The sequence below is a fragment of the Melospiza melodia genome, chromosome 16, assembly GCF_035770615.1.
Source record: "Melospiza melodia melodia isolate bMelMel2 chromosome 16, bMelMel2.pri, whole genome shotgun sequence".
NCBI lineage: Eukaryota > Metazoa > Chordata > Aves > Passeriformes > Passerellidae > Melospiza > Melospiza melodia.
Window position 1 is genome coordinate 1243171 of NC_086209.1, and position 23818 is coordinate 1266988.

The 23818-nt window shown below is 53.7% G+C and overlaps 1 protein-coding gene across 3 annotated transcripts in view; it reads left to right on the plus strand.

The window, feature by feature from the left end:
* The window catches only part of MID2 (midline 2), a 64299-nt gene that overhangs the window by 14803 nt on the left and 25678 nt on the right, over positions 1 to 23818 (plus strand). For all 3 annotated transcript variants that reach the window (XM_063170213.1, XM_063170215.1, XM_063170214.1), the window contains exon 2: positions 471 to 1192. In XM_063170213.1, the coding sequence (XP_063026283.1) occupies positions 527 to 1192 (666 nt within the window). In that variant the 5' untranslated portion in view covers positions 471 to 526. The remainder of the gene's footprint in view (positions 1 to 470; positions 1193 to 23818) is intronic.

Consider the following 23818-nt stretch of genomic DNA (forward strand, 5'->3'; position numbering starts at 1 on the left):
TCCTTCACGAGAAGCAGGCTTGGAGCTGCTGGAGGGGATGTTAAGAGGTTTTTCTGTGCCATTCAGAGCAGCGTGGAATGCCAGCACGGCCACGCCCTGGTCTTGGCAGCACACACCAACACAAACATGAAATCATGTGGTTTCTCCTGGTTTTGTCTCCAGCCTTGTGGTCCAGGTCCTGCCCTGGCTGGGCTGGAAGGTGTGAGAGGAGCTGCTTCTCCTCCTCTCCCATCCCCTGCATGCGGCTCCTGTCCCACTGCGACTCCAGGCTCTGCTCCATGTGGGATGAGACAGCTCCAGCCTGTGCTTGCAGGGGCCTGGCAGGGCTGGAGTTGACAGCATCACAATGCAAAGGGTGTCAAGGTGTTGCATGAGTGATGTGTCCAACCCCCCAGGCACCTGCTGCTGGAGGAGTGGAGCAGCCCAGGAGCACAGCTGTAGTCTCACATCTCTGCTCTCCTTCCTTGCAGGTTCCTGACCACCTTCCCCGGTTTTTGATGCTGAATCAGGATTGTGTTAACTAAAGATGGAAACACTGGAGTCAGAATTGACCTGCCCAATCTGTCTGGAGTTATTTGAGGACCCCCTCCTGCTGCCCTGTGCCCACAGCCTGTGCTTCAGCTGTGCCCACCGCATTCTGGTGTCCAGCTGCTCCTCCAGCGAGTCCATCGAGCCCATCACCGCCTTCCAGTGCCCCACCTGCCGCTATGTCATCTCCCTCAACCACCGGGGCCTGGAGGGCCTCAAGAGGAATGTGACCCTGCAGAACATCATCGACCGCTTCCAGAAGGCGTCCCTGAGCGGCCCCAACTCCCCCAGCGAGAGCCGCCGCGAGAGGACCTACCGCAACAGCCCTACCATGTCCGTGGCCGGCGAGAGGATCGCCTGCCAGTTCTGCGAGCAGGACCCGCCCCGCGACGCCGTCAAGACCTGCATCACCTGCGAGGTGTCCTACTGCGACCGCTGCCTGCGCGCCACCCACCCCAACAAGAAGCCCTTCACCAGCCACCGGCTGGTGGAGCCCGTGCCCGACGCGCACTTCCGCGGACTGACGTGCCTGGAGCACGAGAACGAGAAGGTGAACATGTACTGTGTCGCTGATGACCAGCTCATCTGTGCCTTATGCAAACTGGTGGGCCGCCACCGGGACCACCAAGTGGCGTCGCTCAGCGATCGCTTCGAGAAGCTCAAGGTAAGGACGCAGGATTCCTCCAGAGCGCTCTGAAGCTGTCTCTGAGCGGGAGCGGCGGTTGCAGCGAACGTGATGTGAACCTGCATGGATGATATTTGACCTGTATGAAGTTTGAATTCCCTCTCCATCCCCCGTGCATTCTGAATAAGCCTGCAAAACACTTTTCATTCCTTTTTTTTTAAATGAAAAAAAAAATTACAGCAAGTCCCATCTGAGGTCATGCTGGTGAGGCGTGACTGTGGCAGCAGTCATGTTCCCATTAGAACCCTGCTCATGTCTTTCTCAGCTGTGCTACCTCTGGCCTTTCTCCCTTCATGTTCCAGGCTCATTCTGCCCCAAAAGTGCTTTTCTGGGATCTTTGACCTGTTCATGTTCAGAACAAAACCACTCTCTCCACTCTCGTGTATTTTGAGGGCAGAAGGAATACTTCAATGCTCCAGCAAAAACACAGAACACTTGGGGTTTTTTTTGTGCAGACCAGATTATTTTTTCCTCCTTGTTTTTAAACAAACTGGTGCCTAGAAAGAAATCTTCCTAGATGTCCAGTTTCTTGGGCTGGTTTCCCACCTCCCCATCTCCCAACTCTCCTGAACTTGCTGCAAGGTGCCCAGTGCTGTGACTAAACACCCCTGATGGCATGAGGAATGGGATGGGATGTCCTGGGTGTTTCTTCTTCCTATTCCAGCCACCAGGTTTGGCTTTGGGCTGGTGCCAGATGGGGCCTGGGGAGGCTTGCTTTGCCTGCCTGTCTCCCATCTCATCATCCTCACCTAAGCTTCCCCGGTGTGCAGAGCTGCGCCAGCAGCCGTGTCCGTAGTCCAGGACATTCTTTTTCCATGAGGAAACGTCTCAATTAGCAAATTGGAAACCTTCAAAAGCAGTGACCATGTATGTTTGCATGCAATAAAACCTGGGCAGAGAAATTAAAACCCTGGAATATTCCTCCCTGATCCAGCCTGTGCCAGCCAGGCAAATCCTTTTGAGGAAGCCTAGCAGGTTGCCAGAACACTTTTCCCTTTTAAATAAGTCTTAAGTGATTCTGGCCATGGATGGAAGCTCTCTTCTGCTGAAAGCATTCTTCCTGTGCCGTTCATCCTGCCCAGCTCCTCAGTCTCTGCAGGGCTGGAGCTGCTGGAGGAGCAGGGCTCAGGGTGGCCACAGCTGCCTGGAGAGGACCTCAATGTGTGTCCTTCTTCTGGTTCATCCTCCAGCACATCCCTGCCTCTGGCTGTGCCTTGGTGGGGCTGGTTTTGGGTGACTCCTGTCCTGACACTCTTCCTCCACTGCAGAAAGTGCTCAGGATTGATGCCAGGCTTCACCAACAGAGCCAGTATTTGTTTTGGCATCTTGTGCCATCTCTTACATGGCCTCAGCCCAAGCTCTGACCACTGTGTGCTCCTTGGCAGCAATGAAAATCCTTGCAAGTACCTGAAATACTTGAAATCCTTAAATGTTCGCTGACAGGATGCTGCTGCCCGGGAACCTGTGGCCAGTGGAGCAGCTGCCGCCTCGCTGGCTGTGCCCCTGTCCCTGCCCACGGGGGGCTCTGCCCCTCTGTCCCCTCCTCAGCACGGCGCTGCTGAGCTGGGGGCTGCTCCCAGAGCTCTGCAGTGTTCTCAGGCAGCCAGCAGTGAGCAGATGCACTTAATCCCTGGCTTTGATCCCGCATCCTGAGTGAGCTGGGAACGCCTTTCAAGTTAGATTTTTTTGATGAAAAATTGGGTTTTTGAAGTGAGTAACTTCCTGTTGTCAGAAGGGCTGTGCTTTCCACAGTTATCTTTGGTGGGGAATTTTTTTTGTCTCTTTAGAAGAGCTGAGTGCCTGAAACTGGACTAGTGTGCGTAAATGAGAAACCTTCTCCCAGTGCTCCCCTTTCTTCCAAGCTGGTTTTACATCTAAAGTCTCCAGCACATGCCAGCAGCCTGACTTCCCTGTGGATGCTCTGCAATGATCCATCCATACTGTGTTATACACCTTCAGATGTTTTAGGAACCATCGTTAATCCCTTTAATGCATGTGATGGGTTTATTTTGTGCATCTTCAACTCCATTTGTTAATGTTGTAAATTACAATTCCAGCCAGTGTGAGCAGTTTTCTGGATTTAAGCAGGGGCCATGGGGATGCCAGGCAGGATGGGGCAGAGGATGGAGTGCTGAATCACGTCCAGGAGCTTTCTGAAGCTGGGGTGCCAGGGATGGATGCGGTGGCATTTTCTTTCCCTGGCAAGGTTCACGCCAAGGGTTATCAGCTGCAGATGCCACTCCATGGTTCTCTGATTGCCCAGTGCAGGCAGCACCAGCACTGCTGCTGTGTGAGCATGGCTGGGAGCCTCCAGCAGGATGGTGCTGCTGGTTTTCCCTCTCTGTGGGTGTGGGATGGCTCGAGATGCTGAGCACTGGCTGGAAGTCAACATTAAAGATGAAATTAAAGCTGTGTGTAGATTAAGAGCAAAACTAATGGCCTGACCTAGATACAGCGAGTGCCCAGGACAGCAGTGCATTATCTGCCGAGTGAAATCTCAGCCAATTATGAATTCAGATTGCTAGAAATTTGTAATTGGCATCCTCTCTGCAGTGCCTGCCTGGGTCCTGCCCGTGCTGCTGCCACGCTGAGGCTGGGGCAGGGCTGCACTGGGGGATACAGCAAGAGCAGCTCTGTGTGCAGAGCTCCAGCTGGCTCCCCCATCCACGATTCCTGGTGGAAGGAGTATTTGAAGAAAGGATTTTGCCTTAATTACTGGCCACTGTCGGTGGCTTTACCATGAGCTCTGCTCCCTTTGAAGAGCCAGAGAAGGGCCAGCTCTGAGGAGGCTTTTCCTTTGCTGGTGCTGTGTCTTCTGTAGATTGACAGGCTGGAAATATGCAAAAGAAAGAGAAGTGTGGTGTTTTGTAACACATCTGCTCTCTGCTGGAGAAAGAGCCATGAGCCAGGTGGAAAACCCATCCTGTGTTACCTGTCAGCAGCACTGCCTCCCGTGGGGCTGCAGGAGTGAGACCAGGATTAACAAAGCCTCCCTGTGCTGACAAATTGTGCAGAGAGCTGGTAGTCATTCCAAGGCTTTTAGGAGAGTGGTAGGGTAGAAAATTGAGGAAAACTCTCCATCACGCTTCCCCATGGGACTTGTTCACCTGGGAGCTGCGAGTGTGTTCCCACTAGTTCCGGGTGAGTCACAGATTGCTGCTTGATTTATAATTTACTGCACTGCCGTGGTGCTCAGAGGAATTTTGGTGTGTATATTTCTATTTCTTCACACCAAGAAGAGTCAGCTGAGGACAAGGGCTGCAGTTGTGACTGCTGAGACTCCCACAGAACAGATGGGGGCAGTTCCCAGCAGGAACAGAGTTCTGGTGGTGTCGGAGCTGTTGGCACCTGAGCCCTGAACCAGGGATGCTTTGGCTGCTTTGTTTCCAGAAGGGGAGAGAAGGGGATGCAGCCCCAGCCAAAGCTCACTTCAGGTCAGTGCTGGTGGAGGCTGGAGCCCTAATGCTGTGGGGACCTGAGGAGGGAGCCCGTGTCCCCTCAGGTGCCACAGCCTCAGCTGTGCAGCCCCCGCTCAGCCATCAGCTTCCCACCATCTCTGGGTGTTTCCAGTGTTATCTCAGAGCCTCTCTGTTATCCAGTGACCTCCCTGAGCAGGGGCACTGTGCACACACCAGGCTCCCACCACAGCGTTCTCGTCCCCATCGCTGCCCTCAGTGGCGAGCAGCAAGTGCTCAGCTGACACTGAGCACCCAGATCATCCTCATCCCTGCTCAAATATTGATTGCTTGGAGGTCACAGGGGCCAGGAACCAGCGCTGAGGGCTGGGATCTTTGATAATTTGCTTTGCTTCCCAGAAATCTTCTTTTTAGGGAGAGTTTTCCTCTTCTACCTTATTAATAACTAAGCTATTATGGATATTAAGTTAGCAGAGCTGCAAACTGCTTTGATTAGATTAATCTCTCACTTTTTCCAAACCTACATTCACATCCAAGATTATTTCAATGTTGCTATCTCAAGAGCAGTTTGAGCTGGAAAATGAAAGCATAAAACTGTGTGAAAATGCCTTGGTGACTGTATGTTTGGGATGGGGCTGGAGGATTCATCTTTAGCCTTTGTATCCTGGGAGATGGCAGCCCAGAACTGGAGTCCAAGCTCTCTGGAGGGAGAAAGATGGTTTGTAGATGAGGTTCTTTTTAAATAACAGGTGTTACTTTCTTTGATCAAAGCCCTTGTGTTTCTGCAGCAGGGTGTGGTTGCCTGTCTGCTTTTCCCTTCTGCAGGTTGTTGAGCTGTGCAGAAAGGCCTCTCTTTCAGGTGACCCTCTTGCACAGAGGGGCTGTGCAGGTTGTGAGTCTCCATCCTTCCCCTCCAGTGGCTGTATTTCTGGAGAGCTTACAGCTGCTGCATTTTATATTTTATTTGGGTTTTTTCCCTCTTTCTGCTCCGGGCCCTTCAGCCATGTCAGTGACAGGCCCTGCCTGAAGGCGGACTGTGCTGGGGCCAGGGGGTCACAAGCTGCTTGTGTTGGAAGGTGCCACCCTGCGAACACCTGATTTGGGGGAAACAAAGTGTATTTTTGCTTTTAAAAAAGGCATGGCCAGCAGTTTCGGAGAGTGTAGCCCTACTTGAAGGCTGGGCAGCAGTGCTGGCCGGGGAGTAGCACTGGGCTGCAGGGTTGGGTCAGGGGGCTGTGTGCCCTTGCCCCTCCTGGGCTGTGCCCGGGGCTGTGTGCCCGTGCCCCTCCTGTGCCCGGGGCTGTGTGCCCTTGCCCCTCCTGTGCCCAGGGCTGTGTGCCCATGCCCCTCCTGGGCTGTGCCCGGGGCTGTGTGCCCTTGCCTCTCCTGTGCCCAGAGCTGTGTGCCCTTGCCTCTCCTGTGCCCAGAGCTGTGTGCCCTTGCCCCTCCTGTGCCCAGGGCTGTGTGCCCGTGCCCCTCCTGGGCTGTGCTCGGGGCTGTGTGCCCAGGGCTGTGTGCCCATGCCCCTCCTGGGCTGTGCCCAGGGCTGTGTGCCCTTGCCTCTCCTGTGCCCAGAGCTGTGTGCCCTTGCCTCTCCTGTGCCCAGAGCTGTGTGCCCTTGCCCCTCCTGTGCCCGGGGCTGTGTGCCCTTGCCCCTCCTGTGCTCTGTGCACCGTGGCTGCTGTGAGGCCACCAGCGCTCCTTGCCCTGCAGCACCTCCCTGGGAGATGGAGGAGCAGCCATGCTGTCCCTCTCCCCACAGCTGGCAGCCCTCCATTCCCCAAACAACCAGCAGCTTTGCTGAGGGATTGATATTCCTGCCCTGAGTAGCTCTTGTTTAATATTCAGGATATATTGCATTTGGGCACAATGAATATTCAAGAGTGGGAATGAGCAGAGCTCAGCTGATGCTGCTGGCTGAGCGCTGGGGATGATGCTGGCTCTTCTCAGGCTCTGTTTGGTGATTCCTGACTTGTGTGTCCCTGAAAAATGGGTCCCAGCAACATTCAGTGGCTTTGAGTAATTTGGAAAGTTGGCTACGTGCAGTTGAGTGTCAGATGAATTTCTCAGAAGGCTCAAAACCTTGCTCTCTGATACTGAATATTGCTATTATTATCACATTAGCCTGTGAAACACCTGACAGGTGTAATTAAGTGATTTTACCTTGACAGCTGATGTGTTGTTTTTTAAAAAAAAAAACCAGCTTGGAATATCCAATTGAAGTAGTTTGATGTTCCTTTTTGTAGAAATCAATATGCAGTAGCAGCACATCTGCTGATAAATCCTCCTGTGTCAGGAGTGGAGATGGATCTCAGGGACCTTGAGAAGGAGGAGGTGGGTTACCTTATGAGCTGTAGGCTGGTTCTTCCGAGTGTCCCAGCTCCTGCTTTGTGCTTTCAGCATCTCCAGGGAAACCATCCTCTTGCTGGAAAGTGCTTGTTGGCTACTGCGGAGCTGGGCACGTCCCCCAGAGCTGACAGATTCTGCTCCCCATGGGAGCTGTGTCCTTTCATTTGACCTCAAAGGTCTTTTCCACCCCAAGGGATTCTGTGAGCAGCAGCAGATCAGCCCACCTGGGTTTGATCTCTGTCAACAAACAGGCAGGTCTGTGATGAGGAAAGCAGAGAGGTGTGTCCCCAAAATTTTCTGAGCTGGCTTCCAGATGAACAAGTTCCTGCACCTCTGGGACTGCTCCTGCGCTCCTGGCTGGGTGGTCGTAGGAGGGCAGGTCTGGAGCAGCTGGGGAGCCCTGTTCTGGCAGGGTGTTGTGTCCCTGCCGTGCTGTGTGATGTGCAATGGGAGCTTGTAAAGTCTGTACGTGTGAGGTGGAGCTTTGTGGCAGGAGGTGGAGGCTGTGCAGCCAGGCTGGGTGGCAGCGCTGCAGTGGCACCGTGTGAGCTCCTGCTGGCTTCTTCCTCTGAGGAGGCTCTCAGTGCCCCTGAGCTGCCTGTGCCCTGTGCTGGGCTCTGGCCGTGCCCAGCAGGACTGGGGCTGCTTTGGGGGTTCACAGTGTCTGTGGGAGCCAGGCCCTTTGAGGCATAGATCAACGTCCTTGGCCCTGATGCAGAGTCTCAGGTATGAGGAGCAGGGATATTTCCAATTATCTTAGTCTCTATGGCATGGATTAGGCATCTCCTGGTCTTGCTGCTTGCCTTCCCTTCATTTGGCTGGCTTGGGAGAGTATTTTGCTGTGATGGGAACACGTCCAGCAGTGTTCTTGGGAGGGATATCAAACACCACCACCGGTGTGAGCTCCCCTTGGCTCTGCCCCCGTCAGCTCTGTGCATGTGAGGCTTCATCAAATGTGCTCCAGGATGGGCAGCCGAGGGCAGGATGGGCTCCTGCCCCATGGCCAGAGGTGCAGGCAGCCAGGGAATTGGGTGGGATGTCCCAGCAGGAAACACCTTTTCCTCCTGAGAAAGCAGGATGGAGATTTATCCAACAGCTATCCCGTGCACCCTGCCATCTCCTCTGAGCAGAGCCCTTTTCGAGCCCATTCTGAGCACTCCAGCTTTTCCAAGCATTCACATCTGCTTGTAAAAGGCTGGGATTTGGGCATTTTAGTGTTCAAAATCATCACGATATGCAGCCAAATACTTGTGAGCCAGCTGAACCCCTTTGTGCTCTTGTGCACATCTCTGGTTTATGGGATAAGCTCAGCAAATAATGTGCAATAAGGTGTGTGTCAAGCAGGATGTGCCAAAATGATAAATCCAGATTCCTCCCATGCTTCTCCAAAGGGCTTTTGGGAACCAGACATCCGGTATCCAAAAGAAAACACGCACGGGTTGTCTTTCAGCATGAGTTCCTTGGCTTTGTTTGTTTATTTTTGTGATGATGGTTATTGGAAACTAAAGGTCGAGAGACAAGAGAGCCTGATGGATGTGCTCACTGCAGCTTTGTGTCCTGGCTAGAGTCGGATGCTTGTGGTAGTGATCCATAAAAATCCAGCCTATAATGGAAAACGTGAAAAAAACAAGTCCATTCTTTGGCCTGCCAAGGAAGGAGCCGTGTCCTGCCTGAAGCTCTCCCTGTACTATGGAGAAGGAGAGGTTTCCAAGTGGTTCAGGGGTAATGGGGCTGCAGCATGATGCCTGACAAAACCCATACCTCTTTCTGAAGTGTGTTTGTAAAGTTTCATCTCAAAATAACTCACCCTGAGTATTTCCATACTTCTCAAAATGGTGTTTTTCCTGGATAACTGGTGCACAGAACCATTTTTTATTAACACTGGATGGAGGATTGTGAGTTTATTGGGTGCAGAAGTTGAAAGCTGGCTATTCCCTGATGGCATCTGCAGGCATAAAGCTGGGCCAGGATGTTGGGAAGCTGTGAGCCTGTGGTGCAGTCAGGAACGCTGATGTTCTAGGGGACTAATGACTGGGTTAAAGGCAGGAGAGTCTGAGTTTACATCGGCTTCCAACAGCCATGGCTTTGTTAGCAGACTCCTGGCAGTCAGATCCAGCAGGAAGCCGCACAAGGCTGAGAAATGGAAGGATGCTTAGAGAGGGTGTTATGGAGAAAGCAGCTGGAGCAGGGGGGGGTTAGGAGTGTGTTTTAGGAATGCTGTTTGCAACATAAACTCACTGGTTTTGTTTGGAATGTGCCAGGTGAGGACAGAGCAGGTTGTTTATGCGTTGCAGAGATGGAGGTGAGACATGTGTTGAGGCTTTCATTGCAGTCTCCTCCCAGAGACTCTCAGGCACCAGCACAGGCACCATGAGGTATTGTCCTCCAGTGGCAGGGCTGGAGAAAAGGATGCAGTGGCATCTCTTCCCCAGCCCCTTGGGGAAGCAAGCATCAATCTACTGGCAAAAGCTAGGGGGTTGCAATTCCTACCCTCCAGCTCAGGAGGCTCTGGAAGTGGTGGGAAACAGGCAAACTGAATAAACCAAGGACTCAGCCCCTCTCCAGGGTCCATGGAGCAGGGCATGGCATGCAGTGTCCTCTCACCAGACAAGGTCAGGCTCTGCCCACTCCCACAGCCTGTGTGTATCTGCACTGTGGCTTCCACATGGCATCACGCTGCTGTGGGCCTTGGCAAGCCGCTGCTTTGATGCCATCCCAGGGGCAGATTGCTCCTGGGGTGCTGCTGGGCTTCTGTGCCTTTGGAGTGCCAGCTCTGAGCAGTGCAGCAGCTGCAGGGGACATGCACAGCTGCTGGGGTCACTTTGCAGTGCCACAGGCTCAGAGGGGGCTGGTGCTGTTCCACAGCTGCTGGAGGAGTCCTGGGGTTTTGCTTTAGTCTTACAAGTCACGAGATAAAAGAGTGAATTTTTAGCAGAGCCAGGCTGCAGGTGATGTGTGCAAGGCTGAAGTCTCCCACTGAGCATAGTTTGCCCAGTCCCATGTGTGAGCTTCAATGTGCCAGCTTGGCCACCCAGGGGCCAGAGCACTGTCCTTGGGAATGCCCTCTCACCCAGGGGCCAGAGCACTGTCCTTGGGAATGCCCTCTCACCCAGGGGCCAGAACACTGCCCTTGGAAATAGCCTCTCACCCAGGGGCCAGAGCACTGTCCTTGGGAATGCCCTCTCACCCAGGGGCCAGAGCACTGCCCTTGGGAATGCCCTCTCACCCAGGGATCAGAGCACTGCCCTTGGGAATGCCCTCTCACCCAGGGATCAGAGCACTGCCCTTGGGAATGCCCTCTCACCCAGGGGCCAGAGCACTGCCCTTGGGAATGCCCTCTCACCCAGGGATCAGAGCACTGCCCTTGGGAATGCCCTCTCACCCAGGGGCCAGAGCACTGCCCTTGGGAATGCCCTCTCACCCAGGGGCCAGAGCACTGTCCTTGGGAATGCCCTCTCACCCAGGGGCCAGAGCACTGCCCTTGGGAATGCCTCTCACCCAGGGGCCAGAACACTGCCCTTGGGAATGCCCTCTCCCTTCCCTAGGAGCATGCCCACAGGCCCTGCTGGGCTTGCTGAGTGCCACTTGCTGGGGACCAGAGCAGTGCTCAAAGAGGAATCTGGTGATGGTCCTTGGGCTGATGCTTCCACTGGAGACCAAGTGCTGGTTGTTTGTTTCTTGGTCTTCTCTATGTTTGGGCTTCCCTTGGACACATCTCCCAAGCACCCCTCAGGGGAAGCCACCCTGCAGGCAGCATTCCCAGCAGTTCATCCCCATGGAAGCCAGTGGTTTTGGAGGTGGCAGAGACGCAGTTTGGGCATCTCTGTTCCTCCTTCTCCTCATCACCATCTCTAATCCCTGCAGTCTACCTCAGGTGTAGCGTAGTTGTTATGCTCTGAAGAAGAGAAATTATTGTCTTGAGCTCATTTTTATCTGTTTTCCTGATGAAATGAGAGGGAAATTTCTTGTTTCCCTTCCCACACAGTGATAGTGTGGCAACTGGAAAAAAATCTACATTAAAGTTTAGGACTGGGAAGAGGGTGAAGGAGGGTGGGACAGCCTGGGGCTGGTCCCAGGAGCCCGAGGCCTCCATCCATAGCAGGGATCCCCTTCACCCTTTGCAATGCCCCTGCCTTGGGAAGGCCAGGCCTCTGCCCGAGACTGTGTTTGCCCAACCCCTTCATCTCTTGTTTAAATCCAGCATTTCTGTTTCATCTGATGCCACTCGGTTCTTAAAGCTGTGATTCTGAATTTCACAGTGTTCCTTGTCAGTCCCAGCAGGAAATATGTTTGGGACCAGTTGGGAAACAGAAGGGAAAAAAATTACCAGAAGGGGTTTGTTTCACTTCTTTGATCTGCATTTATTTATTTATTTATTTATTTATTTATTTATTAGCAGAAAGCGCAGCGAGAGCACAACGCATCTCCCACAATCTGTTTGCTGCTTGCTGGGTATTAGAGAATGACACCAGCTGGGCTGGTAAAAAAGTCTTAAAAAAGAATAATCCCAAAGCCACATTAGCAATTAAACATGTCACTCCCTGAACTCTGGAGTTTAATCGATTTTCTTCCCACTTTTTCTCTTCCCTTTTTTATTCGTTTCTCTCTTGCTTTGTTTCTGGGTTCTGGTCGGAGGCCGTGCCAGATGGGGGTTGTGCCTCAGACTGATGCTGAGTTATTTTATATTCTCCTCAGGATTAATTAATGCAGTGCATGGGCAGCTCCTGGGTGACAGCTCCGCTCTGAGGGGCGTGGGGTGAGCAGGGCTTTGGGTCAAAACTCTGAGTGGGGGTTTGAGACACTGAAACGTGGAGTCCTTAACCTTGGAAAAGACCTTTGAGATCCAGCCCAACCGTCAGCACCATCAGCTTGTTCATCACTAACCCACGCCCTGCCAGACCATTCCATGGTTCTAACCCAGCAGCAGGGACAAAGCCCCTTCTGTGTGGGACCAGAGCCTTGAGAAGGAGGCCTGGGGAGCCGATGGGGTAACACACCTTCCCGTTCCGGGCAGCAGGAGGGCGGCAGGGGCGCATCCCCAGCCCCACCTGCCCTGGGTGGGCTGCAGGGCCAGCCCGGGGGTTCCTGTCCCTTCATCCAAGCTGGGTGTGAGCAGAGCAGAACGGAGGCAGCCCTGGCACTGAGCCCCTTTCACTGCTGGGCTGAGGCACGGGGAGAGCGGGGAGAATGGGGGAGAATGGAGAGTAATGAACGTGACGGTTTGGGAATAATTTAAATCCAAGTCATGCCCAGCCAGGGAGTTTATTGTTCAAACTGCCCACGGCTGAGCTCCATGTAACTTTGGGTTAGTGAAGGGATCCTGCACACCTCTAGTATGATCTGTGGTGAGTTATTTAGTGCTCAAAAGCTACTTTTTATCTGTTGTAAAACACCGTGAACAAAAAATAGAAATTCAGTTCTAATGGGGCTGTTCCAGAGCCCAGGCTGAGGCCTCTCATGGAAGCTGCTGCTCACAGCAGCCCTGCCAGCATATAAATCTGTGGCGTCAGAGGGAACAAAAAGTTCCCATTGGCAAAGATCGTCTCTAAAGAAAGATGAGGGGACTAATGGAGGGAAGAAAGGGAGAAAAAGCAAATTAGATCAAGGTTCGGTGGGTGACCCTCAGGGTTGGGGTCTGCCAGGGAGATCAGTGTGGGAGGGTTACTCTTGTGCCTTGACACTGTTCAGTGCTGAAATAGTCTTTAGACCCATTGGTGGATGAGCAGGAAGGGGCTGCTGGAGCCAGGTGGGGCCAGGAGTGGGCAGGGAAGGGCTTGGGAGCAGGATTCCTGTGTCAGCCTTTCATTATAATAACTCAGGATCTGCTGCAGAGAATGGCCCAAGTGTTTTGGCTGATGCAGCTGAGCTCCTGATGTGGTGACAGAGGAGACAAAGAGGTGAGGCTCCGATTTTCCTGGATGTGGGAATTCCTGTTGTTCCTTCCATGTGCATAGTCTTCCTGAGGTGTTGCTCCACTGCTGAACTTGATGGGGAGCTGCTGCAGAGGCCTTTGGGGTTCCCAGACTCTCTGTCCCGTTGGGAGCTGGGAGTCAGGCCCAGACCCCGAGGAGCTGGGGTGCTCTGTGCAGCTCCCTGTGCTGGTTCTGCTGGTCTGCTGCCCACCAAGCCAGGCCCCAGTGGGACTTACTGGGCTGAGGGGTGCCTCTGGATCAAGCTCCATCCCAGCTCTCCCAGGGGATTTGGGAAGCCCCTCCTTTGGGAAGAGAGGGGACGTGAAATCAGAATTATGTCAAATCAAGCATCCCAGGGCCGGTGTGTGTGTTATGCTGAGACTTTGGAGAGAAGCTCAAACATTGACTCAAATCCACTCCAAAGGCTTGGAAAAAAAAAAAAAAAAAAAAAAAAAAAGAAAAAAAAAAAAAAAACAAAGCAAACCCACAAGGTGTTTGTTTATTTTCTGAAGCTCTCGGGATTTTCCAGCCAGCCTCATGACTCCCTCAGGCTCTGTGTGACTCACTGGGATGGAATGGAAGGCCTGTGCTGGGCAGCCAGGGTTGGTGGGCAGGGGACCCAGGGGCAGGGGCTGCTGCTTCCCCCTCCAGAGCCCTTGTCTTACTGCTGCATGCCCGTGATGGTGGCTCCAGCCTGAGCCAGGTCTCTCTCAGGGAAACAGCTGGGTACTCTTGGTCCACCCTGGGAAACCTTGTGCATGTGGAGATGGTTGCTGTTGTGAGGAGGGGGTGACAGCGATGCTGCCCCTTATCAATGCCCCTGAGGGTCCATGGGTGGCCCTGGGTCCTGCCTACAATGCTTGAGGCTCCCCTTTACTGGCTGTCTCATAGAGCAGATCTGTTTCCTTTCTGGTGCAGAGGAGGGAAGGAGACTTTTCCTTTTATCAGAAATTGATGGGCTTTTTCTGGAATGGTGAGCAAGGGCTGATGGGAGTTTTGCACTTCACTTGGGTGCAGCTTTAGCCAAGTTTGAAGCAGCTGGAGCAGGTTTTGGCATGAGCACTTACCCTGTGCTCAGCACGAAGGCTCCAGTGGTCCCTCCCCTCCGCGCTTCCCAGATGTTGTAACTCTTGGCAAAGCCTGCCTTGGATGGTTCCCGGTCTGGTTCCCGAAGGTGCTCTGTAGAGAGGCTTGGGCAGCACCTTGGCGCAGGGTGGGGAGCTTCTGGGGTGCCCCTGGCTGGTGTGTGCCCACGGTTTGGGGGGCGAGGAGGGCAGCAGGGCTGGCTGAGGGCAGGCTGGGCACACGGGCTGGCTCTGCGTGCCCAGAGCCGCTGCCCTGGGGCACCCGCCAGCAGCGCCCCAAGGCAGCCCAGCCCCAGGGCAGCCATGGCAGCAGGCCGTGTGCTCCAGGAGGGAAAACCTGTTCAGGCGTTTTCTCTCGTGCCCATTGCCGTAAGGCATTGTGCTTGAGTAATCCATGGGGCTGGTGCCCAAGATGTGCTGGATAAGCTGGCACTCACTGGCAGCCCGGGAGCGTGTTGGGATGTGCTGGAGGAGGCCGTGGGCTGGGACCCCCGGGCTGGCGTGGCCTCAGCCCATCGGGGTCACCAGTGGTGCCCTGGCCGTGCAGGGGAAGGGCACAGGCTTTGCTGGCCCAGCATCTCTGTGGCAGCCACTTGGTCTCGTGGGACTCTGGGATACAAAGGCTTTGGAAATTCAGTGTCCCTTCCACATCTCTGCCAAGTCCCCTCTGGCACCCCGTGCATTGCAGAGGCAAAAGGAGTCCCCAGGCAGCACTAAGGCTCTGGCTACAGAGGAAACTCCAAAAATTGTGTGTGCCACTGCTTGGTGATGGTTTTGGTGACTTTTTGGTAGGTTTTGTTTACTTTTCCAGAAGTAAAAGAGCATAGGGATAAAGGCAGAAGGACTGGGACTCTCTGCTTGCGTGTGCACAAGGGGTTAAAGCCTTCTCCAGCGTTGGCACATTCACCCTGAGGCTCAGTTTGTACCGAGTACATCTATCTCAGCATCTCCAGCGCTGGTTTGAACAGTCTCACCGTGGCTTTACATAAGCAACAAATCAGCCAAAATAAGCCCCATCCCAGGCAGTTGTCGGTGCGTTGTTTCTGCTTCTCAGAGGAAGCCGGGGGTTTGCACCCTCCTGCGTGCTTTGGCAGCGCCCACACGGAGCCGTGCCCGCCCGGGCAGGGCTGGGCCAGGAGCGGGAGCGCTGCCGGTGCCAGCTGCCCGCGTTCCCAGGATCCTGGCTGCCTGCTGCCCCCGCAGCCAGGTGCTGGGGCAGGAGCCTGGGGCACAGCTCGCCCAGCCCGGCAGCTCCCACTCCCCTGGCGTGGCTCCGAGCCAGCCAGGGAGAAACCCGGGGCAGGTTCCCCGGGAAATGTGGGGTGAGCGTGGGGGGGAAGGTGCCCCTGGCAGCTCTCACACTGGGCTGCTGCTGAGAAGGTGGAAAAGTTGGTTCAGTGCCGGCACGTCCCACCCAGAGCAACAGCTTGGGAGGAGGTTATTTATGCAGCAGTCTCCACGGGGTTTGTGCTTCATAGGATCACAGAATATCCTGAGTTGGAAGGGACCCACCCCTTCTGGCCAGCTCCTCCACTTTTTCCATCCAAATTTGTTCTTCTGCCAGGGGAGGCAAGGAAGGGAGACACCAAGGTTGTGGTGTCACCCTCCAGCCCATGCCTGATGCTGCTCCATGCCAGCCTCTCACATCAGACATAACTGTGGGTGAGAGGGGAGGTCTGCCAAGGGGCTTACTGGGCTTAATTGTCCTCATTTACTCCTGCCCTGCCTTTCCCAGCAGCGGGATGTGGGTTTCTAAACCATCATTGGGGGGGGTCTTTGTGCTCACTTGGGCAGTAACATAGCAAGGCCCCAGTGGAAGAACACTCATCAATGGCTCCCAATGCTATTCCCCTTTGTCTTCAAGGTATTAAGGGAAAGCAGCAGGTTGTTTCCTTCACCCAGGCTGTTCCCTTGTCAATCCAGAAAAAATAAGGTAGCCAGGGCTGCGTAGGGACGTGCTCCAGGATCATCCTGGCTGTCCTTGGAGTGTTCAGGCATCTTTGGGATGGGGAGGGCATTGTATTGCTCAGTGCTGTGCCTTCCTGCTGCTGCTGCCCGCCTCGTGCCAGCTCCCTGCATCGGGGTCGCTGCTGCCAGGTGCCACCAGGAAACCCTGGTACCATCAGTGCTGGGTGCTGCCTCTTATGGCCCCAGTGCCTGAGTGCTCACACCAGAGCAAGGTTTGCAGCTGCCTTTCACCCCTGACACTGAAGTTTTGTGACAATTAATCTTGCTATTTATATCGGTCTAATTAGCAGCGTTATTAATATTATCGAGGCGCCACAGTGGTAATTATATGTCTGCTTAACAAGTGCTATCAGTGCTGTTCCAATCCACTGTGATTCCGCCTGACATTATCCCACCATTAGCATTGTTTGTTGTGTGCTGCAGAAGATAATTTGATGCTCCTAATCACTGCAATCCTCATTAGCAAACTGTCCCCACGTGCCCGAGCTTTTGAGAGTGACGCCACCAAATGCAAGGGATGTTTCTCTGGGAAATCTTCCCCATTTGGGGGGTTTCCTGTCCATCAGAGTCTTCCTCAGAAGGGAGGGAATCCTTGGAAGATCCTGCCCCCTAAAATACGCAAGTAGATCTTTGCTCTGGCATCTGCAGGAGCTTCTCTGGTGTTTTGCCTGGAAAACGTTTTAAAGCTGAGAGGAATCCTTTGATACGGGGCAGGTGAGGAGATGTGTGTGATTGCTGGCACTGTCCTGCTGCTGCAGAGGTGGGGAAGGAACGGGAAAGGCTCCTGAGAGCGCGCAGGAGCTGCAGCAACGGGGAATTCAAACCCAGCTGCTGGAGCATCTGATCAGCTTGTTTGATCGTCAGGGCTGGGAGATGAATGTTCAGGGCATGCTGGGAGAGGGAGGGATCCCGAGTGGGGCTCTGTGCTCTGTTCTCAGGCGCTGGCAGCCAGCTGAGGGCCCCTTTTCAGCACAAGCCCCTGATGGGGGAGGCTGTGGAAAAGGGGGGCTGAGGAGGCAATATTCAGGAGTCCTGGCAGTGACCCACTTGCCCTGTGTCATGTTGGGAGGGGCTCCCTGGGCCAGGTGGTTCTGGTACTTCTGCCTGCCCAACTCAGTTCCTGCGCGTGGGATGCACCCCAGGGGTGGGATGGCTATCACAGCCCTGGAGATGGTGTTTCAGCCCAGAGATGGGTGTCACATCTTCCAGACGGTGTGTTTCAGCCCTGGAAATGCTGTCACAGCCCAGAGGTGGCTGTTGTAGCCCAGAGATGGGTGTCACAGCCCCGGAGATGAATGTAGGCAGGGTGGTTTCCTTCCCTTTGGGTTTCTGACTGAGATTTTCCTATTAGATGGTCCCCCCCGCCATCCTTGGACATTATCACCCAGCACAACCTCTTCGTCTTCCTCCTCCTCCGTAGCCCTCACTCCCTGTCCACTTCCAGCTCTCATCCCTTCCAGCATGGATTGTCTGGGCTTTCAGACTCTGCCTGTACCCAGCTCCCAGGTGGAGGAACTGAGAATTAATGCATAGGGACAGGAGCTGGGTGCCAGTGCCATGGCAGGTAGCAGTGAGGTGCTGATGAGGGCAGTAGGAGCATGAGGAGGACGAGACACCAAACAAACCTCAGGCTGGGACAAACAGGCAGGCTGGAGCCTGAACCATTCGCAGGCATAATTTATGCATTTATTGCCAATTAATATTTTAGATTAAAGCTTGTTCTGCAGTGTAACATTTTAGATTAGAACTGTGTTCTGCAGTATTTTGGCTCAGTGAAGCTGAGTCCTGTGTCATGCTCGCAGCACAAGGCTTGGTGTCACCCCTGCCACTTGTCACCGACCTCTGGTGCCAGGTCTGGCTGATCTCTGCAGAACGATCTCCTGTGACTCCTGCCATAATTTAAAACGCAGGAGCTTTAGCTTCACACTCGGCTAATTTTGTATTTGTAATTCAAACCATTTCTTCCTGGTGTTTAGGTGTGAATTAGGCGTGAATTCAGCCACTTTATGTGTTTCCCGTTCAGTTTGGGAGCAGCCGATCTCAGTCTTGATGTGCAGCCCAGATTGCGAGGGGGTGGGGAACAGGTATCTTCTTCAGAATTCTTCCTTACTTTTTGCTTAAATTTTGCTAATTTAGTTTGGGAGGTGAGATAGGAATTGAATGAAGTGATTAGTACATCTTTGATAAGCCCATTATCTGGTGAAAATCGCAAAGTAGCTTTTTTGATGTTGAATGGAACCAGATGTTCTTTGGGAATGTATGAATCTTCCATGAGTTTCTCTCTAGCACTAAACTCCCTGCTCAGTGTATTCCCTTTGAATTGCATCTCTTAATTTCTGCCACAGAAGCTTGGTTGTTTATTAAGTGCGGGATAAATGACGTGCCGAATCCCAGATTTCCTTTAGCAGCCTCAGATGGGTGTTTGTGCCCCTGAGATGATGTAGCTGCTGGGAAAGGCTGCTGGAGCCTGTGGAGCCCCAGCCGTGCTCTCAGCCAGGTGTCACAGGTGCCCACGGGATGGTCCCATGGCTCCTGAGAACACGTCCCTGTCACAGGGCTTTGCCTAATGGAGCTCTCCTGGTTGTGAATCACACAGGGAGCCCCTGAGGATGAGGAGGAAATTTTAATGGAAAAAGTGATGCTCTTTCAGGCAGTTTATCCTCTTCTGCCTTTAGTAATTGTTGGTGACACTGAAATCTCCTGCTATTCAGACACACCTGTGTACCTCACAGCAGTATGTGTCAGGCTTTTTCCCTGGAAATTCCATCTCTGAGTTCTCACACACCCTGAGAGAATTCCAAAGGGCTCTTCCCAGCCAGACAGTTACCTGCAGCAAGATCAGTTAACGTGATTGCAGTGTCCTTGGAGCACCCCTGGAGACTGCTGTTCACTGGAGTCAGTGTCTTGCCCTCCCCTGCCTTTCCCTGCCCTGCCCTTCCTTCCTTTTACCTGCCCTCCTCTTCCCTCCCCTCCTCTCCTTTCTCTCCACTCCTCTCTTTTGAGGAAAACTGTGATGGTGCTCTTTGCCTACCATGTATTCATTGAACTCATTCAAAAGATGCATCTTCTTTCCACCAATTGGCTCTTCCAAGAGGATATACATATTTATGGAACGAAGCATTTTCTGTCTCTTATACTTTGAAAGGGTTTTGTTCACTTTGGCTTCAGAGCCAGCAGTGCCAGGGTGCTGGCTTATGCCTGACAGTCAGTCCTCAGATGTGGGGCTCTCAAGGTGCCTCATGGTCTGATCTCTCCTTGAGCTGTGTTGTTGTTGGTTTGTCCTCTGGTTGTCCCTCTGCCTTCTGACAGCCCCTCCAGGCCCGTGGTGTGTTCTGGCTGCTCATCCTTCCCCACGCCTGACACTGTTGCTCTGTGTTGCGGGCTGTGGGTTGTGCCTGTCCTTGGGAATCTCTGCCCTCCCAGGGTTGTGGGGGGCTCCTGCCTTTCCTCGCTCTGGGGCCTGCTGGGCTGCTCTCCCTGGCAGTGGGGCCCTGTGAGCCGTCCGCCCTCGGGGTCTGGCAGTCCCCACATCTGGCAGGATGTGCAACAGGGATTTGCTCACCTGGCTGTCCTTAGGACTGTGAGGATCTTGGGAAGGATCTGCGCTGCCGCCAGCCCTTGGATCCTACAGCTCCAGCAGCAGGAACCCAAGAGGTAGAAGGAACTTGCTCCCTTGCAGCCTCCACAGAGCGATCCTCCTGCGCAGGGAGGGCTTTGGGCATCATCCCCAGGGCCACAGTGACCCGTGGGGGTGACAGATGAGTCCCTTTTGCTGCACAGGAGAGACAGAAACCTGAGAGGATGGAAGGCTGGGTGGTTGAGACTGAAGGAGCAGGTGGACATCTGCAGTGTCTCCTTTCAGGTTTTTTCTCTCTTTCCTCTATTTTTGTGGAGAATAAAGTAGGATCATTGTTAATGGCTTACTTTTCTGACAGAAGGGGTTTTTCAGGGAAGCAGGAAATCCAGTGACATTCAGCTCCATTGGGGACAGCAGAGCTGCTTCCTGGGCTCCTACCAGAATGAGCTCTGGGGTTTTCTGGGGCCGGCTGGGGGAACCATGGCTCTGGGGAGCTCTGGGGCTGCTGCCAGCACTGGCTTCTTTTGCTCACCATCACCCATCCTGCAGTGAACTCAGAGAGGGGAAATGGGGAGCTGTTCCCCTTCTACCCTCGGGCTGTGCAGCTGTGGTGGTTCCTACAGCAGAGCATCAGAAAATGACCCCTCTATAACTCCTGGTTTGGAAGGAACCAGGAATTACTCACTGGAGAAAAATTCCTGGAAAAAGGCATTGCTTGGAGCACTGGAAATCTTTTCCTTCTACTCTGTCTTTTTAAAGGAATAAATAAAAATAGTGGGAAATGCACAAATATGCTCCAGGCTCACTGTAGTTTGGGAATTTTTTTATAGCAAATGTAGCACATTTAATAAGATGTCTGAAAATCACATTCTTTTAAGCTGAAAAACACACGGCCTGAACTGGGAAGAAAAATCTTGGTGTTTAACTAGGACAGCTCCGACAAGCAGATCATGCTTAGATGACTTCAGGAAAAAAACTGGCTTGTCACAGTGAGGACGAAGTTAATAAAATATTTAAACCATTTTCAATACTTCTGTAATGGTGCAGAAAACCAGGATAATATGCAAGCGGAGAAGAATGGCTTTGGAGAGACTGAAGGATGTAAAGACTGAAGGAGCTAAATCAGCCATACACATTTCTGCCAGGATGAACCTCTGTGATGCCCAGAGGCTGCCCCATCCCTGGAAGTGTCCAAGGCCAGGGGCTTAGACCAGCCTGGGATAGTGGAAGGTGTCCCTGCCCATGGCAGGAGGTGGAACTGGATCAGCTTTAAGGTCTCTCCCAACACAAACCATTCTAGGATTCCCTGATTCTGGTGAATGCTTGGGGAACTGGGGGAGCCGTCCAGATGCAAACAGCTGCCTTGGGTGCTGCTGGCCCCATCACACCCATCGAGGCAGCAGGCAGTGCAGGGTGCCATTAAAATGTCCCCTTCAGTCTGTTGGGTGTCCTGTGAGAGCTGCTGCCACCCTGCTTGTTCACAGGTGGGGATGCCTGGTGCTCCAGCAGCCGTGGGCCTCACATGGGCCCTCTGACTGCTGGGGCCCAGGGGCTGCCCTGCCACACATCCTGCCTCTCCGTGGCCTGGAGGTGGGTGCCAAGATCTGTCCCAAAATGTCTTGGTTGATAAGGAAGGATGCAGGAGAGGGAACACCCAAAAGTTGCTGTGCTGTGCCCTGTCACAGGAATGAAAGGAACCAGCCTTTGCTGGAAGGGTATTTGGTGGAAGTGTGGAAGCTGAACTTGTCTTTGGGCAGCTCCTGGTTTTCTCTTCCAGGAACTGCAGAAATGTGCTGTGCTTTGCCAGGCTTCTGCCTTGTGCTGACTTTGGGGTGGAGCCGCACACTTAGGATGGAGGAGAAGGTCCGGTCATCCCCTAACAGGGAGGGTGTCAGCTGCCTTATTCCCATCCTTTTTCTCATAGCCAGGAAAACAGCTGTTGGGAGGAAGGGGTTAAAACTGGAAGATTTAGTGAGGAGGAATACTTTTGCTCAGTGGCCTTGCAGCTGGGAATGCTAAGAGCATCGGTGTGGGAAAACTCATTTATTATGCCAAGTGTTGTTCATCCTCTGCCTGTTTTGAGAAGTAGAATTCCTGTGTAGGGGTAACACACTTCGACAGACATGCTGGAGCCTCCTTCTGGGAGACAGGGAGACCATAAAAACACAGCCTTGTGATAAACTGCGTGTGCACAAAGCCCTCTGATACACTGGGGCACGCAGCCCGGCCTGCTGGGATGAGCTGAGCCTACAGGAGCAGCGTCCCCGTGTGTCTGTGCTGCCCAGCAGTGAGGTAAGGAAATGCATCTACTCCTGGAATTTCCACTGTGGCTTGGTGTCCCCTGGTTACCTGTGTGTGCTGATTGCTACCTGAGCCCCGTGTGGGTGCTGAGGAGCAGCTCCTTCCATGGGACACATGAGGAGCAGCTGGTTCCATGGCAGACATGAGGAGCAGCTCCTTCCATGGCAGACATGAGGAGCAGCTGGTTCCATGGGAGACACGAGGAGCAGCTCCTTCCATAGGAGACATGAGGAGCAGCTGGTTCCATGGGAGACACGAGGAGCAGCTCCTTCCATGGCAGACATGAGGAGCAGCTGGTTCCATGGGAGACACGAGGAGCAGCTCCTTCCATAGGAGACATGAGGAGCAGCTGGTTCCATGGCAGACATGAGGAGCAGCTCCTTCCATGGCAGACATGAGGAGCAGCTGGTTCCATAGGAGACATGAGGAGCAGCTCCTTCCATAGGAGACATGAGGAGCAGCTCCTTCCATGGCAGACATGAGGAGCAGCTCCTTCCATGGCAGACGTGAGGAGCAGCTGGTTCCATAGGAGACATGAGGAGCAGCTGGTTCCATGGGAGACACGAGGAGCAGTTCGTTCCATGGCAGACGTGAGGAGCAGCTGGTTCCATGGCAGACGTGCGTGCGTGGCCGAGCTCTGGCAGCAGGGATTCTCTCCCACCACAGCCATTTCTCTTGTCCCTGCCTTGAGGAGGACAGCTGTGCCAAGGACTTCCAGGTGTTTGGACTCTTACAGTATTTTGCCTGAAGGAATATTTTTGGAACCAAATCCCCTGCTGCTGTTAAGTAGCACAGGGACAGGGGTAAACAAGGAACAGGGAATGTGCACCCTGGAGCTGCACCAGGCAGCCAGACACAAACCTTGCCAAGACAATGCTCAGACCAAGTCTGTAACTAATCAGCGTCTTTGGAGAAACAACACCATTAAAGTAATTTGTGTGACTTTTCCCCCTTGTGACTTTTCCCCAGGATACTTTGATTTACAGCAGAACTAGCAGCACTCCCCGGCCCTCAGGTTGTCATAGGAGCAGGAACATTTGGTCACGTTCCTGGGTAACAGAGGCCAAAGAGTGAGGCACTGGGAGGAGGTGAGTGGGACCCTAGGTCATTCCACCAGCAGGTGATGGAGCAAGTTTTACCTGCAGCTGTTTCTGTCCCTCTCATTTCTCAGCTGAGATGTACCCTAGAAAGGGAGGAGCTCTGCAGGCATAATTAAATGCTGGAGCTGCCACGGATGTGTGCGCTGGTAATGGTGTCCCATGGGAGTGTGGGTATGAGTGACACCTCCCCATAGGTGAGGCAGCTGCGTGACAGATTCAAAGTGTGCTTTTTAGCTCACATGGTGGCACAAGCAACAGGATTGCTCCCCAAAAGCAGGCAGGTTTGGGCGATGCTGGTTGGCTCAGCCCAAGGGAAGATGCTGCGGAAGAGCCGCCAAGACACAAATCCAGGCTGTGCTGATTCGTCAGCAGCACGTGCAGCGCCTCCAAATCCCATACTCAGCTCACCCTGCTTGCTCGAGTTTTCCTCTCAGTTTAAATTCCCAAGGAAACACAAGACACGGTTTGTACTGATGCAGCCCCCGCAGGAATGCTGTGTGGAGGAGCTGGATCCCACCTGCCTGCCTGCCCCCCCAGTCCCTGCCCAGCCCAGCACAGCTGCCCCTGTGGGCTCTTGCAGTTCCTTCCTTTCTTTCATCCCGTTTACAAATTGGAGCGTGGCCACTGAAGTGGTGGATTTACCCCACTGTGGGCAGGATGCAGCCTTAGGTCGTGCCAGGCTGGGATTACCCCGTGCTTTCTGTGAGGTGGAGAGGCTGGGGCCACCCCAGCTGGGCACCGGGGACATGGCTGGAGCACTGTGTGCCCGCGTAGCATGGGTGACTCCTGCCACAGGGCTCATGGTGGATGCGGCTGGGAGCCCTGGCTGTGCCAAACCTACCCCTGTGCCACCTGCATCCCCAGCCCTGCTCCCCACAGGGAGCCTCCCTCCAGAGC